The sequence below is a fragment of the Thamnophis elegans genome, chromosome 1, assembly GCF_009769535.1.
Source record: "Thamnophis elegans isolate rThaEle1 chromosome 1, rThaEle1.pri, whole genome shotgun sequence".
In the NCBI taxonomy this organism is placed as follows: domain Eukaryota; kingdom Metazoa; phylum Chordata; class Lepidosauria; order Squamata; family Colubridae; genus Thamnophis; species Thamnophis elegans.
Genome location: NC_045541.1, coordinates 115,358,193 through 115,376,119, shown reverse-complemented (window position 1 = coordinate 115,376,119; position 17,927 = coordinate 115,358,193). Strand labels below are relative to the sequence as shown.

The 17,927-nt window shown below is 36.2% G+C and overlaps 1 protein-coding gene across 1 annotated transcript; it reads right to left on the bottom strand.

Annotated features, from left to right (window-relative positions):
* Positions 1-387: 387 nt before the first annotated feature.
* On the bottom strand, positions 388-17,247 carry DNAL1 (dynein axonemal light chain 1). Its single transcript, XM_032228786.1, has 9 exons — positions 17,149-17,247; positions 15,593-15,688; positions 13,414-13,452; positions 11,428-11,537; positions 10,342-10,397; positions 8,791-8,846; positions 7,086-7,212; positions 3,597-3,743; positions 388-2,882 (listed from the first exon to the last, which is right to left on the bottom strand). The coding sequence occupies exons 2-9, from the start codon at positions 15,593-15,595 to the stop codon at positions 2,836-2,838; spliced, it is 585 nt and encodes a 194-aa protein (XP_032084677.1). The 5' UTR covers positions 15,596-15,688; positions 17,149-17,247; the 3' UTR covers positions 388-2,835.
* Positions 17,248-17,927: the final 680 nt, after the last annotated feature.

Here is a 17,927-nt window from a genome sequence, read left to right as displayed (position 1 = left end):
GCCTGCCTACCAGATCCCCTGTAGGTGACTGGACATTTGACTCATTAGCAAGAACCCTGACTTTATCTTAATTCCAAGCACTAAATGCTTCAAAAGCAAGTCCTTGCAGAGAACCAGCCTCTTAAACCCATATCATAATAACCAATCCATAGGCAACCCATGGCCTGTGGTTGTCATCCTTTCAGAGAAATTTCCTTACCAGATTTCTCAATGTCTTCAACAATGACAGAGCTTCTAATGCACTGCCTTCACTGGAAAAGCTGGGATACATTCAGAGATGTTTCTGCCTTAAAAACAGCCCATGTTGAACCTGTATAGCACAGTCAAACATCAAGACCAGAAATGTTTTACGACATTTTGTATTACGCCATAAGTTGCTTTAGGATAATGTTTGGGTCATAAAACGTTTTATAAAATGTATCAAATATCCATTCCACAAGAGTTATGGGTCCCAGATTTTGGATGAATTTCTTAAGTTAGCCCACTTGAAGTACTTTTGAGTTTTGCTTTATGGTACTGTTTTTTCCCAGTTAAAGGTTACTCAGGCTGCAAAACTCTGGATGTCCAGTAGATGGCAGGAAAGAAATACCCAATACTGTGACTGCTTATTGTCATCCAGCAACTGTCCCAATGTTTGCAGCTCCAATTTTTGTACATAAGTCTTCATTAATTTACCAGTTTCTCCTGCCTCACAGGTACCAAGAGAAAAATCAATTGCTAAGATGCAAAGATGATGATGAACATAAATGACAATCATGACTGGTCTAGAAACACAATGCCTTATATAGACAGTGCCTTAATTTAAACTGTTAAAAGAAAAAGTTATACATCAAGAACCATCATCATGTATCTGTTCATAAGCTTCCTCAGCTGCGAGCAGTGTAATCCTATGCATGTTTACTCAGAAGTAACCTCTACTGCATCCAAACAGACATTGCCTTATTGCAATCTCTAAGGTCATCGTGAAATCTGGCCCTTTTTTTATAGCTCTAAAGTTTCTTAAAGCTTGTCATGATTGCTGAAAATTGATAGCATCATTTCCCATTTGTTGAAATAAGAAAAGATGACACCTGTACAGTAGCATAAGCCCTAAATAAACCATCTGTTTATTCAGTTCATAGCTGCCTTTCAAATCTAGTACTCTACTCTGTAACCCTAAACATAATTCTGCTCACATGTGAAATATTCCATTCATTTTGCAGCCTCTTCCCCAGTATTCAGCTGGGCTCCTGGCCAACAAAAGATTACCTACACCTGGCCTAATGTGAAGACAACAAGAAAGATACTAATCAGAACATATGAGGAAAAACAATGCCAAGCACTAAACCTAACACATAAACATCTTTCTTAAAAATGATGCATCTACATGGATTGATTCACAGAAACAACTAAGATTAAATATAAATAGAATGAAAGTAAACATCAAATTATCTGAAAGTTTTTTTTTTTTAAATCCAATCTGTGGATGTGCAAGAACAATTCCACTGAACCTCAGATGAAAGTTTGTGAAATATTTTAGAGGATTGCTCTTTGAAGTAACCAAGCCTAAAATAGTAAGGAACTCTCCTCTTGAAAAAAAAGAGCCACAAAATTCTTTCAGAGTAATAACTGTCTTAATACCTCATAAACACATAGATTTGAGACAAAGTAGAACCACAGGGGTAATCAAATTAACCAACTGCTACATTTAAATGATTAGGATAAATCCAAAGGCTAAAGAATAAATATTCCTGGGCAAAGGCTCAGCGTTTGTGTAAAATAGTGTTTATTCCCATATAACTATGCAGAGTGTTTCAGTGCCATCCCTTTTTTGAATGCCTGTCATTTGTTAACAGACAAATGGATTGTCAGAGCCAATACTTTTAAGTAGAAAAAAAAAATAGCAGAGAAAAACTCCCGCAAGCCTTATAAAATTAAATTTTACCTTCAGCAAAATAGTAACACCTTACTTTATTTCTCTCCTTTCCATCTTTAGGAATGACTAAAATATCCAGTCATGTCAGTGAAAAATTTTAGGGATGGAGAAGGCTTTCACAAAGTGAGAAGACTTATAAACTTCGTTACAAAAAAAATAAAAATAAACTGCATTGGAACACATGTCCTATATATCCTACAGCATTATTGCTTTTCTCTTCTTTCTTTCTTGTCATTTCTTCAGCTGTCATTTATCAGTTATTAAAATGTCTTTGTTTTGAATGACTTGTTATGTTTCAGCTTCTTTCGACAGATGCTTTCTCTTCTCAGATTACTCAGATTCCAAAATAATAAAGGACTTTAGCCATTCTGCAACATATAATCACTACAAAACCTTTGCTTAAGAGTTTCATGTTCCTTAAAACAAAGTAGGAAAATTCAGTCAGCATATTAAACCAAAGGAGGAGAGAAATATTTCACTTAGAACAAAGAAACTGCCTTCACTCTTTCATCTAATACTGGATATTAACTCAGGAGAAAAAACAAGAGACACTTGATAAATGTTAAAGCATACCATTATTTGAAGCCTTTCTTTAAAAGAAAGATATTTTTTAAAAAGCCATACCATATAGAACCCATCTGCTATTTCTCAAATGATTAGAGAAAACTATTTAACACGTGCTTTATAGAAATCTGCTCTTTTAAAAAAACCCATACACTTGCAAAAAAAAACCCTCCAGGTATTAAATAAAAAGTAAACATTCATAATAAAAAAGTAAGAATTCTTTGGGTGAGAAGAACATGGAGATGAATCAGTTAAAATGTTGCCTAAATTTTTCTTTAAAGACATATTTATACAAAAGCATCACATCCTATATAGTGCTGGAGATACATCAATAATTTAATGTGAAAGAAAAGGTGCTAGTTTTCTCCTTCTTCCGCTTCTTCCTGTTTTATAACTGGGATACCTAAAATAAATAAATACATACATAAATCACAACAATCATTATTGCATTTTCTTCAATTTTTTCCCTATCACTTCCAGTTCCTTGGCCCTATGCTGTCTGTGAAGTCTCATAACAATATATCATTTTGGTAAAGATTGTTAACAAGAATTTAAAGGAATTCTTAGCTAGATTCTGATTTTCTCAAAATTATTACTGAAAAACTAAATTAAAAATTAGCATTAAAATAGTAAAACAAATGACTGCCCAACCCACTTCTTCAATGAATTTATTAATACATCCACCAATTCTCCCATGAAGTTATTTATATCAGCACACATGTTCAGATCAAGACTTAAAGGATACAAGGGGGGAATTATTCCAAAGCCTAAGAGAAAACCAGTTTTTTAACGTCAGTGTCTATTGGGAGGTAGTCTAAATTTCCAACATGCTTAATTTAGCTTCTCTCTCTTCTAACACTGATGATATGTTTTTTATTTTGAAAACAAATATTTGGCAGAAATAAAAATCTACAGATTTTCATTTATCTCTACTATAGGTCTTCGCTGAATAATTTGGTTGAAACCAAAAGGGGCAGTAAAAATGTTTATCATAATTTGACTTTTCAAAATACTCAAAATGAACCCTCACAAATGAACTGATCTTTCCGGAGCTTAACTTTTCGTATGAACTTTTGGCTCCGTTATTAATGCTATGTTATTCTTCCTCAGTTCTCACCATCGAGTTTCTTCAGTTTGGGCACTCGCTTGGTTGCCTCCTCAACCCAGGCACTCTGTGAATCAGCAGAGTATTTCTCTTCCAGTGGATTGCCTACAAACACCAGGTCCTCCAGTAGTGGCAACTCTGCCAACCTCACAAACTCTGCTGCATCCATAGAGAGACATAATCAGGAAAAAAAATATTAGGAAAGGGAAAAAAATTCCTACTTCAAAACCAAAAGGCATGGGAGCCTGCAGGGAGAGGGAATCATCACATCATCATTGGAATTACAGAGCTTATTTTATCTGCATGATAATATCTTGATGTGTGGCTTAACATGGCTTATACCAAATGCCCATGTCAGAAGGGCAGGGAGATGTTAAAAAGAATAATTTACTTATTGTGCAATATTTCACTACCTCGGATATGAACTTTCCAGGTTTCTAGTTGTGGTTCCCAAACAACTGTGCCATTCAATCGAATACAGAAATTATTTTTTTTATAAAATTAAGATGCGTGTTCATCAATGAGGTAGATAAGGTGCTAATAAGCAATGTTGTACTTCAGTAAAGATCTCTCGTGGCTCCTCACATATCACCTGTTAACAACTTCTTAAAGCAGCTGTGACTTTCCTCAAGATTACCTGGCTACTCTCTACAACTGGAAAAGACATGTTTGGCGTTTGCTGCTGTTGACAGATACCACTTGCACATCTATGGTCGCTCTAACACACACACACGCACGTTTCAAAGCAAGTATGGAAATGCAAACAGTACTCTTAAAATTCAAAGCAGTGTACCATCCTAAAAGTTACTATCTGCCCATGAAAGTGTTTGTTCATCTCATCAAAATTGCAATTCCCAGGTAAATGATCAGAGGTTGCTAGATCAGCTGCGTTTATATAACACAAATATGTCTCATTATCTAGAATATGGTGTTCCAGATTCAGTCCTGCTAACGTAAATAATGTGGTGTAGGTATTTCTTTTCCAATAATTATCAGGTGAAATGGCATATGTGGAGCTGGCTTTGAAGATTATAGAACACACAACTTTCACTTAACAACAAATGGATTTCCACAGCTGCACTTAAATGTTAATAGATATGTGTATGGCACACATTGTGCTGCTGATACAATTTAATCTTTTTACTCTAAAGTTTATTTATTAAGTAATTTATTAAACAAATTTATATAAGCAGTCCTTCTCATGAGAAATGACTCTGGGTAGTGTACAATAATCAGTAGTCAAGTTTACGTTATAAGATAACTGCAACACACAATGAGCCAGTTTAGTGTAGTAGCCAAAAACACCAAGGGAGAAACTGGGAGACTGAGTTCCTACCTTAGGCACAAAACCAGCTGGGTGACCCTCGGGCCTGTTGCTCTGGTTCAGACCTAAGAAGAAGGGAAGGGCAAAGCACTTCTAAAAATGCTACCAAGAAAATTGCAGGGCCTAGTCCAGGCAGTTGCCAGCAGTCAAGACTGATTCAAAGGCACAAGCAAAACAGACTATAAAAATAGTGGGTGAATCCATTTTCTGGATAGACAGGTTTCTCTAAATATTAGTTGGGACGAATGAATAAGTTTTTAAAACTTCTGTAAAACTTGAAGCCATTTTATTGACCTCAGAGAATTTCAAATTGTACTTGGACTGCCAGGGATTGATACTGTTGTGTGTGTATATATATATATATATAATGTTACTCTTAAACACAACCACAATCACTCCATGCACAACACAGAAACGTATGACTAGTTTTTTTCTTTTTCTTCCTTTTTCTTTTTTCTTTTCCCCTAATTACTTGCATTGGAATTATTCCTTATACTATTTATGTTGTTTGTATTTGTTGTCATGGATTGCACCAGTGAGGCTAAAACTAATTTCGTTGTATTTATTTTGTACAATGACAATAAAGGCTATACTATATGTTTCTGCACCTGAAGTTTTGAATTTTTTACAGATTTTGGAAGAATCCATTGAGGCGTCTAACAACATACTTTTGTAAAAAGTTGAAGAAATTTGATGAAAATTATATTGAAACAATATGAAATAATGAATTGCCTGTTTTTGAAAATCAAAAAAATAGTCTCTATTTAAGGATAAACAAAAAAAAAAAATCAGCCTATACTGAGTACATCAGAGACTGCCTGAAGCAGGTTGGCTGCAATGGCTTCCTTGTTAGAGATGCAATTCAGAAACTAGAATATTCGAAGGCATTGTTCAACTAGGTTTGTTCTATTATTTCCACACTTCTGGATAACATCCAAGCCAGTTAGCAATTTTAGCCCAACCTTTCTGTGACAAATTCTTCTTGGCTATATTCCCAGTATGTTAAATTAATTAAGATATTAAAAATTATGGAACTTTCACAAGTGGGACAAGGACAAAAATTATTATAGACTACTGAAAAAATAAATATGAACTTAGTACACATTGTTGATCAACCCCCCCCCCCCTTTCCTCTGGTGTACCTTTGAGTCAGTGTTAATTCCTGGCAACTGTCTGGACTAATCCCTAGTGTTTTCTTGTCAAGGTTTTTGAACTGGTTTGCTCTTGCCTTCTTCCTAGAGCTGAGATTGTGTGACCAGCCCAAAGTCACCTGGCTGGATTCATGCCTAAGGTAGAAGTAGAACTCACAGTCTCCTGGTTTAAAGTCTAGTGCCTTAACCATTATGCCAAACTTGCTCTCAAACTTCAAATTAGTCTCATTTGAATAAAGGAACAAGGTAAAGGATTGCCAAGCAATTTGATCATTTTTTTAAAGGTTTCAGTTTATAAATCTCATTATTTTCCTTCACATTAATATTATATTATATAGTTAGCTGAGTTGTATGTATACAATTTTCTGTTAATTTATTTTATATAGTGACATTAAAAAAATAAAATCAGAACACAGCTATGTTATTAATTGGAACTAGAAAATGCCAGGTTATAAATAGGTCGTCGTCGTCGTCGTCATCATCATCATCATCATCATCATCATCATCATCATCATCATCATTTAAGCCATTGTCTGTTCACTGCAGGATGAAGGCCTCTTCCACATGTTTCCAACCTATATGGCCCTGAGCTTTCTTTTGCCAATTGACCCCCAAATACTTGCTGATGTCATAAATCAATCTTGTTTTAGGTATATTTATATATTTAGCTATATTTATAAATAGGTATACTATATTTTCTAAGCATGGAATACATAAGCACAAGCAAATAGCTATCTAGGTAAGCATAAAAATTCATTAATAACAAAGCATATATGAAATATAAATATCCATGAATACTGAGCAAATGACAGCAAATAATTTCTATATATCCTCCTTTGGTTTGGCCCATTATTGCACTTAATTTTATTGCATATTATCTGTGGATTATGACCTTTCAAAATGAAAATATGGTTGTTGTGCAGAAGTGGAATTGTAAAAATCCTTGCATCAGAACATAGATTATTAAATATAACCCTAGTAAAATGATCAATATGTTTCAAAGTAGAAATGATGACATTGCTTTACCCCAATCTTTCACCAGATTATTGGACATGTAGAGAATTCTCAGCTTCTTCATCACATGGAGACCTTTCAACTTCTCAATCAAGTTGTATGAGATCCACAACTCCTCTAATGTATCCCCAACTGCTTCCTGAAAAACAATAATGTTTTGAGGAAAATGTTCTATTACCGTCAGAAGCTTTTAAGTTTAAAAAAGCAAAAAAAAAAAAAAAGGTACAATCTTTTGCTTCCATAGTACCAGACCATAAATTAAGATAAATCTAAAATACAAAATGATGGAGTAGAGTTGAAAGAAAAATCAAATCCTCATTCTATATATTCTTAATATGGGATGGAGATTGTAAGAGGGATCCATAGATTTCAAAGCCTTTTGGATTACACTAGTCAGGCAAGAGTCATATCAGGCAGCTTCATTGGGATTTTAGCCTATTCTAGACTGGCATATTTGAGAGTTTTGAGTAAGATATTCATTTGTTGCAAGAAATAACATAATTTTTATGAGACAGAAGATATTCTAAACTAGAATTCATCAGAGTGATAGACTGGCAAGAACAATAAACAATCCAGATACATAATTGTTCTGACACACACACACCCCGGCTTGTGAGTAATGCAGACACAGGCTATTTGCCACTCTTTAATCACAGGAATTACAACTCCATTGGCTGAAAGCCCAAACAACACTCTCATGCAAGAAGGGTTGGCAGCAACCCAAACCAAACAGAACGGAAATACGAAACAGGCCAGACAAGAGTTCTTCAAGACTGTTACGAACGGTTGTGTCCTGTAAAAGGACCCCTCCCAAGTTCTCACTTATATACGCTCTTGGGAGGGGCCAAGTCACAACCACCTGGGCTTGATTATCTCTTATGAGTCTGCCTCCGCAGCTGCTGCTTCCGTTTCTCCGCCCTTCTCTGTCTGGCGTCAGGGACAAACTGCCTTTGATCTTCCCCACTGCTCCATGTCTCAATTGCCTCCTGGTGGCCAACCAGCCTCTGGTCCCTGCTCTGAGTCTGAACCCTGCCCAGGGTCCTCCACATCTTCCATAGCAGACTCATAGGGTTCCTTGCTATCCATCAGCAGCTCAAATGGATCCTGCTGGGCCACAACACATAATGGTGCTTCAGAGAAGTTGTACTTTCCTAAAAATCAGTTCCTAGTGTAAGTGCCCTTGATTTCATTATTTTGGTTCAGGCATACATATTTTTCATGCACCATTTAACAATTTAGCAGATATACTAACTGTAACCTTGCCTTGACAGATTGCTGCTGCTGCTGCTTCTGGCAACATGTAGTTGAATTATTGCAATGCAAGGAATAAAGTATGAAATTTCCCATATGGCAGCAGTTAAATGGAACTAGCTGATCAAATGAGTATGTAAACTGTTTCTTATCTTCATTAACTGCCAGTTGTAACTGGATCTTAAAGTATAGTTTGAAACCCTTCTCATGCACTTCCATTAAGTGAATATGGCTACTTAGTGAGGTGTTATCACAGTGACCAGCTGTGAAAAACCTCATATATCCTTTTTACATGAGGTAGAGATCTTATAATTCTTTAAGAATCTATGGTTCTTCAAGATTTTTTTAAACTTACACAGTATTGTTGGTTTTATTCAATATTTGTCCCAATCAACTGATATTCATTACATGCACTGATGTTCTTATTGTTATTATGAGAAACAACTATCTCATCAAGGTTACTTACCAGCCCATTCAGATTTTTTATGTTGTTCCTTCCCAGTGACAATATCCTCAAGTTTTCTGTAACAGAAACACACTTATTTTTCTACATTATTAGTTAAGAAACACTATAACCAGTCAGAAGTTTTGAGAATTGGGCAATATATACTTTTTAAAAATAAATAAAAGCCCAGCACATACCACCTAAGAATAATGCATATCAGTCCAGCGGGGCAAAGAATGTGTGTATTGATTCCTGTTGACTACTATCCCCGCAGTTTTCTTGGCAAGATTTTCAGAAGGCGTTTGCCATTGCCTCCATCCTACGGCTGAGAAAAAAATAACTGGTCCAAAGTCACCCAGATGTCTTTATGTGTAAGGTGGGACTAGAACTTGCAATCTCTCAGTTTCTAGACTGCTGTCTTACCCACTACACCTAACTTTAAAAGGAAAAATGATTTGAATAAAAAAACAGAATAGAAATAGATATTCAGTACTGAACATTTAGAAATGTCTTGTGGTTGCTTTAACCACATTATTAGGTAACTGATTCAATGAAAACCAAGATTTTCAGGCTACTTTAACAATATTTACTAAAAGAATTAAGGGGAGAGGTTACAGAAATTTATAGTACTTAAACTTCAGAGCCCAATTATCTTATATTTCATTAAGAGAGTGTCTTTTTCACTTTCGTGTTAATAGCATCACTGTGAACTAGGAAAAGGCTGTTCCTTTTTGTAAATAATAGAGGAATTAGCAGGTAGTTGAGTTTTCTGAAACACCTCTTGAATCTTTCTCATGATCTGAACAGATTATTATTCAGAGAGCCATAAACTCAACTCATGTAATGAGCCAAAATAATCCACTTCCTCATTAGCACATTGAATTGTGCATTTGTGGATTCATGACATGGCTAGAGGTTACAGATGACAAGCTTCCCAAGAGGTTAAAACAATTGAAGGGAATATTTCTAAAAAACAATCCATTCATTTTAAGTGGAAAAAAATTATATTAAATATCTTGAAAAATACTCAAACTTTTTTTCAACAATGCTTCAAGCCTACCATTTCAAATGATGCAAAATATTATCAATGCAAAAGGCTATACTCTAATCAGTACTCAAATAACCCAATCAACATAATATTCTACTGCTTATATTGTTTTCAAATAAAGCTAGATTTTATAATTAATTTTGTATTTTGCTGCACAGAACGACAGATTAATAATAGTTATAACAATCAGCCTGAATCAATCCACGGGAGAAAAATCTGTTCATTGAGGATTATGGGAACAGTATTTTTTTAAATTTATTTATCCAATTTATATCCCAACTTTCTATTCAACTGAGTATTTAAGTGAGCTATAAACATTAAGGTCTCTGCTTACATAGTATATTAGAAAGGAGACATTCCTATTTTTGCAGTATGAAATACATACAATCGTTATTTTCTATAAATAGAATAAGGAACTAAACTGATAAAGTGGCAGAAGCAAGCATGATATATATAAGCTCCATTTCTAGAATAGTGGTTTACAGAAGTTTGAGAAAGGATGCAATATGTTCATTATTACTTACTTAGCCCATTTAAGTTGGCAATTTTTTCAATGCAGTTTGTAGATAAAGAGAGTTTTCTTGAAACAAAGAAAAAAGAGGATTTTATATTAATTGTAATTCTGCAAAGATTGAAGATTTGTAAACACTTTGTGCTAATTATTATTTGGAGGGGATAGGAACTGAAGAGGCACTGTGGCACTGATTCTGAAAGCTAATTGCTCAAGATAGACTAAAGGACAAATAGCTCAAAATTTCTATATTTCAAAACTGAAAACTGCTCAGTTTTTAATATGATTAGTTCAAATCATGATGTCGCATTATATCAATTAAGGCTTGTGAACATTATAAAGTTGTTCAAGACCAAGAGCGTATAATGTTCAAAAAAGTGTTGAATGTTGAAATTGAAAAATTGGAGGGGGTGACAGGGGATGTTAGTCATCATGTGGCAAAATATAACTGTGGAAACCTCTCCACTGTAAGGGAGGGAAGGGAATCAACTATTTCTCATAGCAATCTCTCCTGTATCAGACTAGTTCCTCCCCTGTTGAAGAATGAAGAAATTGGAGAGAAAAGAATTCCAGAGAGTAAGAAGGGTCACAGTGAGGAATTCTCTAGGTGTTCTGTATACTGCAGTTGCCGACATCAGTGCATTACATTTATTTGCCGCCTGTAGTAACCTCATGATGAGGTAGGTGGTAAATAAATTTAACAAATAAAATAATAACTGCTTTCAATGTATACTTTCCATTGTGTGCTTGCTTATTCTCTTGTAATCCCTTCTTCTCCAATTAATGCAAATACAAACATTAATTCCCTTTTGTTAATTATTGCAGTTGGCGCTAACATTCCAAAGGGCAAAGGAATAGTTAAGCGGCAAGCAAAACTGAAGGTGTAACACTTTTAGTCTTGCAGTTTCAAGCTGAACACGGAACATTGCACAGTGAGCTGGAAAAGCAAAGCACAGTCCCAGTCATGTGATTTCCCACATAGTGACTGATAGAGTTGCTTAATAATGGAGTTGCAGGTTTCAATTGTCAATAAGGGCAACCTGTACTGCTGAAAGCAGGAACAATCCAGGATACATTTATTTTAGTATTCAGGACCTACTCGCAGCTAACAAGAGTGGAAAGAGAAGCATCCATCTTTTCTATAGGGGGAACCTGAGCATAGAGTTTCACTTCCTTGGCCTCCGATGGCTTCTGAGTAGTTTTTTCTTCCTGGAGTAAAAAAGAATGACAAACAACAGCTTCCTCAAAATTTAAAGAATATTCATTCTAATCTACTCAGAGAAAAAGAAATGAACTTCTTTTAAACAGATATGCTACCACACTTCTCAATCAAAGCACTGAGTATGATTCTTAGGTTCCCCACCCCCCCTAGGCTGGACTGAACTTTGGTATGGAATGGTAACTGTGGAGTAGCTCAGGCCAGCATTAAATTGCTGTTAGTAAAAGATTTAAGGGAGAAGGACTAGAACTTGCAACTAGACTGATTTCAATACTAGCACTGCTACTACTGAAGCTAGTGAGCACATGTCTACTTCTGAGGCAGCCTCTACACAACCCCATCCTCTTTTAGATCAAGTGTGTTCCTTTTGAGTTTTGGCATCTGTTTCAAAGCAACATAAGGAGAAAAAGGATTCTCCTTACCCCCCTTTCACATTTTTTCCCCATCACACATAAAAAATCTCTATATGTGTTTATGGAATTAATTCTTCCAATCAGAAATTACCTGCACAGAGATAGTGATGCCCCAGCTATGCTGCTTCTTAGAAGCAATCTCAAACTTTATAAAGACTTTTTTTTCTTTTTTAAACCTTGAAAACCTCCCCTCTACTTGCCTCAATTTTCATCCATTTAATCTCCTCTATAAAAATGACTCTCCTAAACAACTACGGGAAAAGAGCAAGAGCTTTTAGAAGGAGGATAACAGTCAGAGAGAGGGGCAAATAAGGCTTCACTACTCAAGGTATAGGGAGGGTCATTAGGGAAATTGGTTACTAATGGTATGACAGCTCTTCCAATGGAATTGTGTGCTATTACGTATTAAAAGGCTGAAGCTGAATTTACAGCTCAAAATAGGAATAAAACTCTTTCCTCACACAAGCTGAATAGTGGACTGAATCTGTACCCACTTAATCCACTTCCACCTAGGGATTGAGAATAAAAAGGAAAAAGGTGGTTGTGATGGTGATAGAAAGGAACAAGTGGAGTAATGGATCCAGTGAGCATACGGGATCCCAGGGCAGGCTAGCATGACAGTCTTCAAACCTGAACTTGAAGAGTCAGGCTATTATTGTCCACACCATTATAAACCACAGATAAATATGGAAAAAGTCACCAATTGTTTTTTAAGCTTTGGAATGCTGTAGCACCTGATCTGACCAGAACATTGGAGTTTTGTCCTGAACAGAATATACAACATCAAATTGTTTTAAGTTTTCATCTGCTCATATGCCACCAATATGGAATATTTCAATAGATTTGTTGCGGGGGTTGGGGGGGGAAGCTGTTTTATTCTTAGCTGAATACAAAATACAAATTCTCATTTTATATACTCCCATTTTTGAACATTCTGTCTGAGCAATTAACTAAATCACATTTACTTAGGTTGCTCTATACAACTTCACAAAGGTTCTCTGTGCCTTATTCTGAGATATGCAGCCCAATAATCAAACCACTTTATATTTACTGCTTCTCTTCCCAGTTTCTTAAAAAAGCCTTCCCAAACATGTCTACCATTAGCTGTTTATCCACTATATTTGTTCCCTTTGCTATGTATTAACAAGTATTGTTTTCTATGACTTCTTGACATGGCTTTTAATATATATTCCTCATACAATGATTATGGAATGTCTACAAGAGGCATTTTTCAGCTCATAGTCAGTATTATAAAAATATTAATTAATTTTCACAGAAGTACATTTGCAGTTCAAATACTAAACAAGCTAAAAAGTTTGACTTCATAGCTTTTCTGGGTTCCTTGCAAACAACTGTTTTGCATCTACTAAAAATAAAAATGCACAATGAAAACCACTTTTCTTGATAAAGAAAATCCATATAATTAAGAACGCACAATTTATTTCCTACTTACCCATTTGGCTAGAGCTTCCTTGATAGTTGTTGCTTTTGCCTAACAAAAAAAATCCAACAACATATAAATAAAATATAATGGATTTATAGAACCCTCTTAGATAATTTCATAGCTTTATCATTGTTTCTTTGCCTGTTAAGATTTATATCCTGCTTTTCCTTCAGGAGCTCACGAAGTCATACAAAACATTCCCTACTCCATTTCCCCCCTCCCTCCACAAAACAACGCTATGAATGAACTAAGTTGGGCTGAAAGTGACTAGTTCAAAGTCAGCCAATGAGCTCTGTGACAGAGGGTGGACCTGAACATTGGTCTCTTCAGTCTCAGTCCAATGCCTTCACTAGTATATCACACTGACGTTAATTAATTAAATTGCCTTAATCAAGGAGGGAATCAGTTTAATGAATATTTATAATTTTAGTCTAGTCCCAGGTTAAAAGCCCTATGAGCTTCATCCATACAAGTCTGAAATCAATGGAAAATTTTTAAAAGAAGAAAAACCTGTTCATTTTAGCTTATGTGAGCTATGGAGATCAGAACTGGTAGATGATTTTCTACTTTACTCTCCAACCTCACACCATCTAACGAATATGGGGCCTTTTTGAGCTATTGTTGCTCTTTTCAAACAATTCAAGAGAGGCATGTATAGAAAAGAGCAGGAAAAGTGGGTAGAGACTGGGAAGAACTGAACTAGTAATTGCTGTTGGTATTATAGTGATATACTTCTTGATTCTACTCTGATTAACAATTTCACTCAGCCTCACATCACTTATTTTTATTGTTTGTATGAATGCACCTATTAAAATAAAATCTGTCAAAGGCTAATGTTATTCACTTAACAAACTCAGCTGTTGCTTCTTAATCCCCCCCCCTCCCCCAGCTTCTTGGCAGGAAAAACTGCCTGTGAACTTTTGCTATAATAGACAGCATCATGGGCTATAATCAAAAAGGCCACTGCTGGAGGTCCATGTGATACAAGAAAAAGCAGCTGCAGTAAACTATAAGCTAATGGGTGTTGGCAGAACATCCATGACACACACAAAAAATCATAACATACAAAGAAGCCGTTAAGTATGATACCTCACCTTGGGAATCTAAATGAATATACATCTACAACAGAAGGCTCTCTAATTTTTTTTTGAACATAATCAAGAAGAGGAAGCTGATTACTGCTTTGGTAATTGAGTACCTTGGTAATTGAGATATTTGAAATTTTATTATAGCCCCTTTCACTCTTCTTTTTTCAAGGTTAAAGGAACCCAGCTCCTTTAATCTCTCTTTGTGGGATTTAGTTTCTCATTCTGCGATAATCTCTGTTGCCCTTCTGTTAATATTCCAGGTCTCTGCAACCTTTTAACTATGGTGCTCAGTATAGGTACTTTCCATAATGTTGCTGCATCTATTAAGCCATGTCTGTATTAAGAGCTCAAACTCCCTGAGTTTCTCACTCCCTGAGCAGTTCTGTAGAAATAATGGAAAATATGAATTATATGATTCAATGTGTTTTCTGATTTTTCATTAGGTGGTATCAGAAGACCTATTAGAGCAACAGTTTAGCAATTTGGTTTCTTTCTACACTTCTACTTCTGTGAAAGGGGAAAAATGGCATAATTCTGCATAAAAGCTGTGGTAGAACAATATATATATACTTCATTTGTGAAGAGTTTATAAGTAGCTATGCAAAAAGTAAAAGGAATAGAAGTCAGAAGATATAAATGATTTGCAATACAAAACATTTTAGCAACTTTATATCCTGTTAAAGATACTTTTCTCTACTCAGGCTAGACTGCCAATTCTTAAGAGCTAATGAAACAACTTCATTTTATGTAGTGTCACTCATTTATAACAGATAATCTGTGCTTTAAAAATGCTTACTGGGGTTTTTTTTAAAAGCTTAAGATGGAAGGGCTTCTCTAGCTCAGTCTAGTTTTACATGTAGCTTTAAGTATTATACTCTTGCAATCAAAACCTATGTTAATCACTCTTAAGAAGAAATAGTAATGTATATATGAAAAGAATATCTGGTCAATCTATGTATGAAATATTGAATACACCCTAATCATAAACCAGAAAAACACTCTAAATTTATCATGTAGATACATATTAAGTATGGTTTGGAAAATTTCAGGCAAACTCTTTAATGCAAATTCTCTGTCATGATTTTCAAGTATTTATTTACCATTCTATTGAAGGTGACTTCCGATATTCATACAATTCTTAGATTATGATTAATTTGCATTAATTATGCAGATCACTCTTCAAATGAGCACCCCGCCTGTGGGAATAAATTAAGATTATATCAGGCTTCGACCATCACCTCCACAGTAAAGACAAAAGTAAAAAAAAAAACTGTTGTTTTGTAAGATTCTTGAAACTCTTTTCTATCTTTTCAATCTAACTCAAAAATTAATTATCCACTACTTTGTGCAAAAGATGAACATTTCCAAGTAAAGAATTCTGAGCCCAGAATTTTTTTCAAACAGAAATGAAATGCAAAGCCCTTTCACATAACAATTTATTCCTAATGCTCAAAATCCCTTCTTTATAGCTATATTATGAGGAGGAATTTTTGCTTAACAAGCAATAGGTCAAAATCCTTGCTGCAGATGTCTGTGGGTAAATCAAAGGTGCCTTCTGCCTATCACTGTCCTATTACACTTATTGTAACATATTAGTTGGGATTCCATAAAAGCAGCCTTATTTGGATTTTTGTTCTAGAATTCCTAGAGTCAGCAGACCACTTGAATAGTGGAGAAAGTGGTGCAGAAAACTGAAATGGGAGATTTAAATCAGCAAATCTCCCACTTTCCATCAGCAGTGGGTTCTAAGGGGAATTTGTTGTTGCTGATGGAACAATTGCACAACTCTTGAGGTACCTGGCCTTTTTTTTTTTTTATTAATTTCCCTTTTAAAAAGGTACAGTTCCCTTCTGTTTGTTTGCAGTTTTCAGTTCTCACAAGGTTGTGGTGTTGTTGTTTTTTGCTCTTTGAGGACTATCTGAGGAAGTTGGGTATCTGATCTAATCAAGCATTAGGCCCCAATGTATATTTAGGAGTCTCTAACACACCGCCTGCCTCTCTTTATAATCCCCCACACAATTCTCCAAATGAAATAATTATACCTGTTAAGATGTAAAGGGGGAAGATTGTATGGACAAAGAGAGATGTTTGAGACTTCAACTCACATGACTGATGGCGGTCATTTGTTTTTCTACTGTACCCTTGTGTGGGACTGTATCCCTGCTGGGACTTCTTCCCTCTAAAACGTTGAAAAACACTCACACTCTCCAGTGGGTCCAGTACCTCCCACTCCACAAGCTGGTTTCTCATAGGGCTCTTTGGGCTCTCATTTCCCTCCTCTCCCCAGCAATGTCCGAAACCTGTTGCTCCAGCCACTGACACACATACACACCTTCCTTCCTTCCTTCTTTATCCCTTCCTTCTTTCTTCCTTCCTTTCTTCCTTCCTTTCTTTTTCCTTCTTTATTCCTTCCTTCCTTCCTCCAAAGCTCCCCTTCTCTTGCCAGAATATTCCCGTTGCTGTTGTTCCCTTCTCTCCATCAGCCGTCAACACTATCTAAAAAACTGTTGCCACTATTACCAGTACTTACCGCCAGCCAGCCAAGCAACGAGGGACCCCCAGCTCCCCTTCCCAAAGGAGAAATCCCTCCCTCCGCCTCATCTTCTCCCGGGCGTCTCTTCCCCCTCCCCTCCCGGTACCCCTCGAAGGAACTCACCATTGTTAGGATTCCAGTTGCTACCGTCTCCAGCCCTGGTTGCTATGGCAAGCGAAACCCGCGCGCATGCTCACCTGAAAGCTGGAGGAGGAGGAGGGGAGCAGACACGTGAGCAAAAAGCAAAGTCAACAATAGGATCATAGAGATCCCTCTGAAAACAGAGGGACTTTTTATTCAGGCTGTCTCCCCCTGGAGGCGGGGGGAGGAAAGGTCCTATAGCTAAAGGCGCGTTTTGTTTTTTTTCAGCGGGAGGAGGAGGGGACGCTGTACGTCCTACACAAGCGGAATTTCGAGGCATTGAACCGCCCTGGCTGTAGCAGTTCGGTTTAGCTTTTTATTTTTTATTTTAAATGAGACGTATTGCATGAGGGTATCTGTGCGCGTGCGTAGGTTGGTGGGTGGCAGCCCTAAATAAGCCATTGCAGAATGTGACTTAAGGGAAGAAAGGACAAAAAGGACACCAAAACATGTCATGATTGGGATTTAAACATCCGGAGGAGTTTTCTGATGCCACGATCGTCCAGATTTGTATAGTGCAGATATGATCCCCTGAATTCATTGAATATTTATTTGTTTTCAGATTGGGTTTCCATTTCCATCAGAGTGGTCAGGGTGACATCTGTTTATGGAGGAGTGAAATTCAGTGCCTTTTAGCGATCCGATGCTGCCACATACCGGTATTTCCCCAAAAGTAAAAGCAAAGACCTTTTTTTTTTCAACGATCAAGCCTTTGAATAGAAATAGTTCTTCACTTGATTTGCAAAAATGCTGAAGAAATA

Excerpts from the sequence above, each read along its gene's own strand:
- DNAL1 (XM_032228786.1), bottom strand. Across the intron at positions 10,398-11,427 it reads TCCACTCTTGTTAGCTGCGA|AAAACTCTCTTTATCTACAA; the intron begins GTAGGTCCTGAA and ends CTTTGTTTCAAG. Across the intron at positions 7,213-8,790 it reads TAAAAAATCTGAATGGGCTG|GAAGCAGTTGGGGATACATT; the intron begins GTAAGTAACCTT and ends ATTGTTTTTCAG.